Source organism: Protomyctophum parallelum (assembly GCF_964188405.1).
Source record: "Protomyctophum parallelum genome assembly, chromosome: 9".
Lineage (NCBI taxonomy): Eukaryota > Metazoa > Chordata > Actinopteri > Myctophiformes > Myctophidae > Protomyctophum > Protomyctophum parallelum.
The window spans coordinates 5,336,294-5,347,820 of record NC_139706.1 but is presented as its reverse complement, the minus strand read 5'-3'; the positions used below and the strand labels follow the sequence as shown (position 1 = coordinate 5,347,820).

The following is an 11,527-nucleotide window of genomic DNA, read 5'->3' as shown; positions in this document are numbered from 1 at the left end:
ACTCCGCTGCCAGAGTGCTCACCCGCACAAAACGCTGGCAGCACATCACCCCCCACCCTCAAACACCTCCACTGGCTCCCGGTTAAATCCCGCATTCACTACAAACTGCTCCTCCTCACCTACAAATCCCTCCATGCCCTTGCCCCACAGTATTTGACTGACCTCCTCAAGGACTACACTACACCCCTGAGCGGAACCTGAGGTCTTCAGACATGGAACTCCTCACCATCCGTCACGCAAAACGGTGGACTCTCGGCGATAGAGCCTTCTATACGTGGCAGCCCCTGCCCTCTGGAACTCTCTCCCCTTGGAGATCCGCCATGCAGACTCCCACATTGAACTCTTTCAAGTCTGCACTGAAGAGACATTTGTTCACTTTGGCTTTTGGCAACTAGTTTTGTTTTTTGTCTTGTTAAGCGTCCTTGGGTTTCTTGAAAGGCGCTACCGTATATAAATCCAAGTTATTATTATAGTAACAGGTCTACCTGGTTACAGTATGTAGGGTATGGTGTGTCTAGACTATAAGTCCATGTGGGCTGGGCACCTCGGGTGCATGACACACAAATAAAGAATCTGAAGCAACATTAGGCAAAACACATCATCTGCCTGAACTGATCATGAACCATATCACTGCATTATATTTGAATAGTCCTTTAGACACAAGCACTGTCCTGTGTGTCTGCCGGTGTTTTCAGCAGTGTTCATATCCAGGTGAGAATAATAATAATAATAATAATAATAATGGTAATAATAATAATAATGGTAATAATAATGGTAATAATAATAATAATAATAAGTAAAAACGTATATACTCCCACACCTCTGTAATTAAATAATTACTCGCCGACTTCTCAACTTAAACTACTCATTATCAAAATTAATCTCAATTGTATCGAGTTAAAAACGCATATGAGAATATGTAACACATATAAATAGTATAAACATATATAAATAGTATAAACATATATAAATTCAATACACATATATCCATATCATACATATAAAAAATATCTATTTTAAACAAACACCTGAATTATCAGGTATCATATTGTTCTCCTTGTATTTTGTGAAAATCATATTTTTATACATTACTTTAATCAGACTGATGCTAGAACATTGTTTTTGCTCATCCCTCAAATTGTTCCACAGTGTTACACCCCTCATCGAAACACAAAACGTTTTCATTGTGGTATTTCTGTATTTTACATTTTAAACGTCCCCTCAAATTATAACCCTCCCTCCCTATATCCTGAAACAAATTCTGAATATTTGCTGGTAAATTATGGTTCTTAGCCTTGTACATTATTATTGCTGTTTGTTAAGCTACTATGTCAGTGTGTTTTGACTGTAAAAAATAGAGAATTAGTATGTTCCAGATAGATATAGCCGACCTTGTGAATGGCTCTTTTTTTTAGAATGACTAGTGACTGAAATACATTTTTAGTTATTTCCCCAAACCTCAGCACAATAATGAAAATATGGCAAGACTAATGAACAGTAGAGAGTGTGAAGTGACTTTAGGATCGAGAACCTGCTTTGCTTTATTTATGACTGCAGTGCTATACTTCTAGCTTTGTACTTGACGTTAGTAATATGTGGTTTCCAGTTAAGCTTGCCATCTATTGTCACACCCAGAAATGTATTTTCATGGACCCGATCAATATAGCATTCCCATTAATATGTATATGAACCTGTGTTTATCCTGTGATTACCAAATAGCATAAACTTTGTCTTGCTCACATTTAAAGATAATTTGTTATAATCAAACCATAGCTTTAATTTACTTAATTCTTCATTGAGCAAAAAGTACTATGACAGCAGCTTTGATTGATTATCATTGATTGCAAATGCACTTTTATGATGCAGCATTTAGTTAATGTATTATTAGGCTATTCATGTTTGATTCATTTCTCATGTTACACACGGGGAAAAAAAACAATGGTTCTTTAAAAGATTATTAAGAACCATGTTATTCCGTGAATGGTTTTTAATTTCCCTTATAGCTCTATAGGGAAACTCTGTTATATTTGAGGCACAGGGATTCATTTACACATTTTTGAGTGGTGCAACCACTCCAAGGAACAGCAATGTCCGTGTTAACCTATGTGACGTTAATGACTATGTGACTATGAGTACCAGTAGGGGCGCTGTTGTGCCAGAAACAGAGAGAGAGAGATAGTGCCGCACTGTTGCCTGCTAATGAGAGAGAGAGAGGAGGGGAGAGAGAGAGGGGAGTTGCACCACTCAGTTCACAAGGGTGTGATTTTTAATGTTTTCAACATGGGCCCTAATTTTGGATCATGCATGTGACATCCTTCCGAGTGTTACAAGAAAGTCCAAGTCAGTGCCATGGCAAAGAAACATGCGCAGTTGAGACCAGGAAGTGGTACATGCCCAAATATGTGCATGTACAACTTCCTGGTCTCAACTGCACATGTTTCTTTCCTTCCATGGAGCAACATGGCGTCGCCCGTACGGTCTTCGCGTCTCGTCCTCTTTTAGACAGTCCTTGATGGCACCCTAGGGTGCCATGACACAGGTCCAGGGGTGCCACGGAATACTTTGACACTATTTGGAATGAATCAAAATCACTTCAGTTTAACCACATAATGAACTTGTCTTGCGCTATATACTTGAGATGCTCTGTGCACTCTTTTCCCATCTAGACTCTCTTCACCAAAAAATAGCAGATCTTTTAGTTTTTCAAATACTTAAAAATGTACAAATTTGAGGGCTCCTTTTAATATTTTGTGTTAAAATACATGGTAAATACATGATAAATACACCCAAACTGGTATCATGTTTCTATAATTGTACTATACCCAGCTTTTACTTACCATCCACAAACTTCATCTAAAACAAACATTAAATTCCCATTGACAATGAATGGATGCATTTGACATCATAGTGTCTGAGCAAATAGACATTTTATTATGTTAGGATGATGTACGATGATAAGAGCGCCCCTCACTTCACACGGGTGTGATTTTTACTATACTGTGGATAGTCATTTATTTTATTATTCTTATGCTGTGGATATGAATTCATTGTAAGTAATGTATCGATTGTGCAACGATGAAGTGACTCTCTCTCTCTCTCTCTCAGAGCTAACCATGATGTCATCACTACAGTGCAGTCGACAGCACCTGTGCATGGGCGTCATTGCATTGCTGTGTCTGCTGTCTTATCTCATGTACTCCAAGCTAGACATCATCAATCTCACCTCTTTCAGCATCTGCAAAAAGGTTTGATTGAATGTTGTTGAATGACAGAAATGTAAACGGCAACAGAGTGCAGTCAAACACAAAGGATAGCACCAATAAAAAAAAGTGCCCTTCTGGGCACAGGTCTCCACCAGGATGAGCAGATGTGAAGAATTCCAGGCAAAGGTTTTTCCTTGGCCTCTAGGGAGTTGGCATACAAAGTTATCCACAGATCCGTGCAGTTAGAGGTGAAAACAGTTTTCGGCCAGTTATAGCGCCACCTTGAGGCTGAGTTGAAATTGTTCATGTGGCATTTCGTCCTCGGCCTGGTGGGAATGTGGGTGCACAATTTCACGGAAATCACGCGATGTGAACTTTGGAAGCCAATCTTAACCAATCAGGATGGAGTCTGAGAAATCTGAAATACTGGTTTTGTTGAATGGCTCTAGAGAGACTGTGTACCAATTTGCGTGATGTTTGGACGGGTGTACTGTGCAAAAACTTGTTTTGCACAAAGCGGCCTCCTGGTGGCGCTATAACAGGCCGTTCTGGAAAGTTTGGGGCAGAGGTTCATCGTTGGCATCCAGGGAGTGTGTGTGCAAAATTTGGCATCGACCAGGTTAACGGTGGCCGAGATTAGCTGCTCACGGACGGACGGACGGACACACGGACGGACGGACGGACGGAGTGCAAAACATACTCTCCCCCCATGCCTTCGGCCTGGTGGAGACAAAAAGTCCTTGCTGTCTTGTTTCCATCGGGCTCCGACTTATTCAATTCATAAACACAACATGACAATGATCGACTGCCTACTGAAAGGTGGTTTTTCAGGCCTGTTTTAAAGGAGGCCACCCACCTTTAAAACAAACAATGCATGGGTAAATGTCCCTTCTAATCTACAGCACTGTGTAGAATGAAAAATGCAGATCTTCATTCCACACCAGCGGGTCATTGGGGCATGCAGTGCTGTAGAAGGAGAATGTACCCATGTTTGTTTTAAAAGTGGGTGGCACCAGATCCTTGTTGTTCATCTAGTTTTGTGACTCATGTGTGTTTCTAGGTATTTAATCAGACGCAGGTGTGCTGAGGGCATGGAGGCGAAACCCAAATGTACTATTTTGAATGTCAATCTCATTAGGATGTGGTGCTGCTCTGACAATAGTGGATATACAAGCTTACAACGCGTCGCAGTGCACCACGTTGTAGAGCTTGTAGATCTGCTATTTTCAGCATGCAACCGTGTGTAAAATCAGGCATTTACAATGCCATCAACGCCTGCCAAAATACACTTTGGTCAGCAAAATCAACTATAGATTATTGTCTATTTTTGTCAACTAAAACTAAAACTAAAAACTAAAAAAAATGAACGTGTCTCTTCAGGTGGTTCAGAACCCAAACGCGTCCCTTCAGGTGGTTCAGAACCCAAACTGTCCGCAGTCCACTCGCACAGAGGACGACGTCATCATACTGTTGTGGTTCTGGCCGTTTGGTCAAAAGGGTAATGTCAGGTTGGTGGGGGTAATTTTCAGTACTTTTACTTCAAGTCCACTAACGTCGAAGACTCCACTACAATTGTTAGAAAACTTTAGTTACTAATTACTTTGTATAGATTTTGAAGCTCACAATGTGTTGCATCTTGTGAGCTTGTGTAGATCAGTTATTTTCAAAAGACTTTCAAACATTTTATATTTGAAAACTTGTGAAACGGGACATTCGGCATAATGCAGTATACGTTCTACTTTTGGTACTTTTAAGTACATTTTAATACTAATGCTTCGGTACTTTTTCTCAAGTAAGTTTTGGATTCCGGAATATTACTTAACCCATTCTGACCGGGCACCCATTTTGGTGTCAGCATCATGTTATGCTTTAGCTATTTAAAAATAGCAGATCTACAAGCTCATATCGCGCCACCGAGTGGCGCGATACGAGCTTGTAGGTCTGCTATTTTTGAAAAATCGAAGAGCGACTGACATTTTTAGAATCTGATGTCAGGTCAGAATGGGTTCATCAGACCCAGTGTTTGTCCGGCGGAAACCTCGTATGAATCTGATCTCAGGTCAGAATGGACCACTTTTTCAACATATCTTCATATAATAGGTCCTCACTAATAACCATGATAAAATGGCATTCTTTCTACGAAACAATGACGATTCCCACTGGGGATGCTGGGCGCTGGGGGGGCGTGTTCCCTCCTCCGCGTCATCAGTGCCCATACCCGAAGGCGGGGGTTGGCGAAAGGGCCTTTCTGTGTGGAGTTTGCATGTTCTCCTCTCTGGCCCCTTTTCCACCGGTTGGTTCCCAGTGGAAACCGGTTCAGTTCTTTTTGGTTTTTATAGTCCATGAGCCAGAGCTCCAAAATTGAAACGTGAATTATGAATTGAGTGGGCAAAACCATACCTATATTAGATTGTTATCACCGTTAAACTCCCCCAATTGAGTACTTACACGAAGACAATGATTTATTGTATTACAAATTTTACATTTTTAAATATGCAAATGAGGCATTATGTAGGAAAATATGCAAAATAATCAAAAACGGTTGGAAGGGTTATCATGTTTATAAACAATTTAATATAGGGTATAGTTTGCCCACCAATTTTGGAGCTCTGGCTCATGGACTAAAAACCAAAAAGAACTGAACCGGTTCCCATTGGGAACCAACCGGTGGAAAAGGGGTCTCTGTGTTCCCTAGAGCAGGGGTCCTCAACCTTTTTGGCTATAGGGACCCCCGGAAATGCTTTGGCTCATGTCTCGCGACCCCCCTCCCCACCCCCAATACAAACTGACTGCAAAAATAACCTTAATAATAGAGGAAAGGATATACTGAAACCAGATATAACAATTAAGCAAAGTTAATGCATGCACTATGTAAACTCTTCATTTCCATTTTCCAGCCATTCAGTTGCAATTCTATTAGATTTTTTATTATATAATTTGGGGACCCCCCCAAAAAACATTTTAAAAATAGCAGATCTACAAGCTCATATCGCGCCACCGAGTGGCGCGATACGAGCTTGTAGGTCTGCTATTTTTGAAAAATCGAAGAGCGACTGACATTTTTAGAATCTGATCTCAGGTCAGAATGGGTTCATCAGACCAGTGTGTGTCCGGCGGAAACCTCGTATGAATGTGATCTCAGGTCAGAATGGGTTAGATCAGGAGTGCCCAAAAGGTAGATCATAATCTACCAGTAGATCACAAAGGCTGTGCAGGTAGACCACATGACATGCCCCTGGCCTAAAATATAAATAATTAAAATGAAATACAAACTATTTTTGGCATATATGCCACTTGAATTAGGGTGACTTGATTGATTTACATCAAAAGGGGCCTGCCTCAAACCCACAATGCAATACTTTGTTTTCGACAAATTACGAACGCCCACCTGCTGAAAGTGTATACCACCATAACATCTGGATTGTTAAGTTTAACTGCAGCAGCCTTGCATCTTTATTGTCGGCGTGTCTTAAAAATAGGGGAACATTCGGCAAAAACCAACATTCATCTACCAGTCATTCAAAATGGAAGAACAAGAAACCGGCATTGAAGGAAATGAAGGACACATGAAGTGCAACTATATGCAAATATTAATATTCCATTACATGGGTGTTGTGTTGTCTGCATCATTCAGAATAACACAGCATTCCAGTCTTGCAGACGTACGTTATTAAAATCTTTATTCAAAGTGAGTGGCATATTAAAAAAGGGTGTATCATGCAATGAATGCATGCATGCACACACTCACACTATAACTGATCTAACCTAATGGATAGATGTCTAATGTTAAACCTATAACCCAAGCATAAAAACTTGGGGACACCAATTACATTTTTGTGTTCATATTTGACATGCACTCGGGCCTGTCTAAGGTACACACACAAAGATGCACTCACGCACGCACGCACGCATGCATGCATGCACGCACACAGACACACTCACACACTCCAAAGCCCCCACAGGTAGATTTCTAAACTATTTAAAAAGGTGTGGGCACCCCTGCATTAGATCATTGACACTGGGTGGAAAAAGATGGGTTGCAAAATCGTGGGATAAAAAGTTATAAAAAATAAAAGAAAAAAATAAACGAACTTCTGAAGGACAAGTGAGTCCAGTGAGGCGACTCGTGACTCTGTACGACAAACTGTTCAAAAGTTATGGCAAATGATAGAATATATATATATTCTACGTCACCATCGTAAACCAATTATACCCTGGCATTGGTACACATCTTCATCACGTCATGGGACATATGCTTCGTAGCATGACGAAAAACATACCTGCATGGTCTGCTTCCGTATGTGCCAGCATATGACGTCATATCATATGCTGCTAAGGGACATACGCATCGTAGCACCTGATAACATTACTTGCACGCTCTGCTTGCGCAAGTAATGTCTAAATATGAATCGAGTAACTAAAAAAATGGCTGGGGTGTTCACATAAGTCTGAGTATATTATGATAAAAGGACTAAACATTTTTTTTCCCTTTAACCCTCTAACACCCAGCGTTGCTTTTTAGCAACAATTTTATTTTATTTAATTACTAAATTATTATAATTTTTTTCTGTTCTTTTTTCACCTAAATGTCATCAGTGATGTTCATTGCAATGCCATTTCAATGACATTGGTCATGATATTTGCATATAAATACCCCCCACAGAGGCTGAAATTCACACAAATTAAAAATGTCTGGACTCTGTGCGATTTTGAACATTTTTTAACCTAAGACTTTTGACCTTTACCCTAATAAAAGTAGGTAAAATAATTGTAAATATGTTTTTTTGTGACCATTAGAATGTCTAGAACATGTTTTATTCATTATTGTGAAAGATATCCCCCAAATGTAAATTATGATTTGTCCTCACCTCAGGTGCAGCGAGTTCGACATGGTGGGATGCCGGCTGACGGACGACCGGAGTGTTTACCACGAGGCACACGCCGTCTTGTTCCACCACAGAGACATCCACGGCGGGCTGGACAACATGCCGCCAGAGCCGCGGCCCTGGTTCCAGAAGTGGATCTGGTTCAACTGGGAGTCGCCCGCCAACTCGGCCCGCAATCCTGCACTCGACGGCCTGTTCAATTTGACCAGCAGCTATCGGCTGGACTCTCACATCCCGGTGCCCTACGGGTACCTCACCCCGGTGGAGCGCAAGGTATACTGTAGCTGTAGGCAGCCTATAGTCTGGGCAGAGTTCCTTTTCGGGTTTATGGTCCGGTCAGGACTCAAGAGCGGATGATATCTTAATTCATGTTGTAGTCACTGATTTGTAGTTATCAGGCCGGAAACCCTCAAATCAGAACTTCCATTCCCCCGAACCATAAGATTAATACCTTCCCCACGGGCCGTGATCATATACATTTAGGGGCTACCCAAAAAAAATTAATTTTCCGGTGGAATAACAAATGTTATACAGACTCTAAATAGCCCCTCACGTTTATATTTATTTTGTATTTTAAAAATCAGCAAAACTACTGTGCATCAAGGATTTTATTGGGAATGCCCTAAAATTATGATCGCGGGCCGTAGGGGAATTATTTTGAGTACTTCTGGTTTGGGGGGTTCCGGCCTGATGACTATTCTGGCATGGTGTTAGGGTATAAGATACGGCACCTTTCCAGTAGTTATTATTCCTACATTTTAGTATGTTCTTTTAATCTTCATTTCACAAAATCGTTCGCTATATGGGGAGCTCCTCCTCGCTGGCGCGATCACAGAAAAACTCTAGCCTAGACTCCAGAATAAATTAATTGTATTCAGGTGTATGCGTCATGACGTAGTACGCAGCCCCTCCACTACAGGGGTATACAGTAAGCGCCAAACGGACCACTAGGGGCCGAGCCCAAATCGTTTGCGATTGTTTTTGTAAACCTTATACCTATACCGAACACCATGCCAAAATTCAAAAAGTAGTTCATACCAACTGTATTGTTATGATCCCAGTTTGTAGGCACTTTAAGCTTGTAGATCGGCAAACATCCCCTCTGAGAAAAGGGATGCTGGGAGTTAAGTGGTTAACATTTTTTTTAAGTATTAAACAATAACAATAATCGTGATATTTTCATATCGTCCGCATATAGGACGAGACCTTCAAGCTGCCACAGAAGGACAAGCTGGTGTGCTGGGTCGTGAGCAACTGGAACCCACGGTTTAAAAGAGTCCAGGTCTACGAGGAGATGAAAGGCCACATGAAGATAGAGCTTTATGGGAAGGCCTTCGATCGTTACTTGAACTATGAAGATTATCTCCAGTTGATGCCTAGCTGCAAGTTCTACCTGTCCTGGGAAAACTCCATCGATAGAGACTACCTGTCCGACAAGCTGTACGATCCTATGAGATTTGGGACTGTGCCTGTGGTTCTGGGTCCGTCCAGAACGAACTACGAGACCCATGTTCCAGGCAAGTTTATAATAGTTTGGGATTTCTTTCATTTTAGTTTAATTTTATGTTGTTTTGCCCACCCGTCCTTCCTCTTCGATGTCTCCCTTTTGAACCCAGCAACTCCACGAAGTGATGTGCGTATTTTAACCCATTCTGACCTGAGATCAGATTCAAACGAGGTTTCCGCCGGACACACACTGGTCTGATTAACCCATTCTGACCTGAGATCAGATTAAAAAAATGTCAGTCGTTCTTCGATTTTTTTCAAAAATAGCAGACCTACAAGCTCGTATCGCGCCACTCGGTGGCGCGATATGAGCTTGTAGATCTGCTATTTTTCAATAGCTAAAGCATAACATGATGCCAACACCAAAATGGGTGCCCGGCGGTCAGAATGGGTTAATATAGTTCCCTTTTGACTGATACCCGTCCATTCAAACTCTAGACGGGCCCGCCCCCAAAGTTATTATCGCAGCCGGGCCCGGCAGCCGGCAAAAACTAGTTTTCAACAGGCCAGAAAAGTAAGGCCCAGCCCTACCTGGGCCCTAACTGGACCCTAACTGGGCTGGCCGAGGCCCCGCCTGCTCTTACTAATTAGCACATAGTTTACGTCCTACCCGGCCCGAAAACGTCAATTAAAAAAAAGAATAATAATAATATATATGGGCATTTCCAGACCTGTTGTTTCAGTGCGACCTCACCTTTTAGGGCCCTTTAGGGCAAAGTCGCTTCTCGCCCTCAGGACGGACGTCTTATTGGTTAGTTTTAGTTAGTTTTTTATACTTTCGTTTATTGGTCAGATTGTAAACAAGTGACATCACGGACCAAAAGGTGCCCTATGCTGGTGTGTAAAACACTTACAGCGAAATCCCAATCAAAAACAAAATACATACATTGACAAAAACCAAAGGCCATTTCATTCAGTTTGTTTTAGTTAGTTTTGTAAACACAATACAGTTTCAATTAGTTTATCGTTTTATTTTAAATTATTATATTATATGTTGTTTCCAGGAGACTCTTTCATTCACGTGGATGACTTCGCCAGCCCCAAGGAGCTGGCAGAGAGACTGATCGACCTCGACAACAACCACACAGAATACATGCAGTACTTTAAGTGGAGAGAGAGGTACAAGGTCCATAAGTGCTTCTTCGTCAGTGATCAAGTTTGTAGATCATGTCAGCATCTGAAAATGAACAAAGGCTACCAGCCCCAGGTCTTTCACAATCTGAGTAAATGGTACTGGGGATAAATAATAACAATAGTAATAGTAATAGTAAGAATAATAACTAGAAAGGTCGCAATTTTCAAAGATTGCAAAGTGTGGTTGCCGCAGTCGCTTACATAGGCCCCTCCCAGGCTCCCACTAATATTGTGAGCCAATTACAATGTCACGTTTTATTATGGACAAATTACATTTTGGACAGGTGTATTTAATGCCTTTTCATACAAGGTATCTGGTCCTAAGCCACTGATTGCATTGTATGGTGTAGTCCTACAGGAGTCACCAATAACGACGCATTTACCACGTAATGTAGACCTTAACCCACATAAATTATCGACGCATTTACCACGTAATGTAGACCTTATCACACATAAATTCTGTGCCATTCACGAGATATCTCCTGTTTAGAGCTTTACCACAGTGTGATTCTATTAATTTTCTGGTTTTCAGGGCAATCAGACTATAATTATAAACGATTGTAAAACATAGATTGGTTACGTAACTGTGGTATCCAAATTGCATGATATAGCCTAGGCTATGTTCAAATGTTCAACTATAAGAAATACATTGTGGTCACTGTGCTAAGGTGATGCTAAGTGAGTTGATTGTCTAGTCTGTCTGTCTAGCTGAAAGCAATCACTCAGTCGAGTACTCTGCATTGTTCTGTATTGTTCATTGTCTTGGAGAGTATGTTTTGCACTCCGTCCGTCCGTCCG

At 41.2% G+C, this 11,527-nt stretch overlaps 1 protein-coding gene and 1 long non-coding RNA gene across 2 annotated transcripts; both read left to right on the top strand.

Moving 5' to 3' along the window:
* Positions 1-534: 534 nt before the first annotated feature.
* LOC310865036 lies at positions 535-4,705 on the top strand. Its single transcript, XR_014569789.1, has 3 exons — positions 535-711; positions 3,106-3,245; positions 4,584-4,705. It is a non-coding gene; the product is annotated as an uncharacterized lncRNA (long non-coding RNA).
* A 3,387-nt stretch (positions 4,706-8,092) lies between these two features.
* LOC310863973 (4-galactosyl-N-acetylglucosaminide 3-alpha-L-fucosyltransferase 9-like) lies at positions 8,093-11,230 on the top strand (the record flags this gene model as incomplete). The annotated part of the gene is made up of 3 exons (XM_083772506.1): positions 8,093-8,362; positions 9,288-9,606; positions 10,600-11,230. 3 exons carry the CDS (start codon positions 8,093-8,095, stop codon positions 10,836-10,838), a joined length of 828 nt encoding a protein of 275 aa, XP_083628632.1. The 3' UTR covers positions 10,839-11,230.
* Positions 11,231-11,527: the final 297 nt, after the last annotated feature.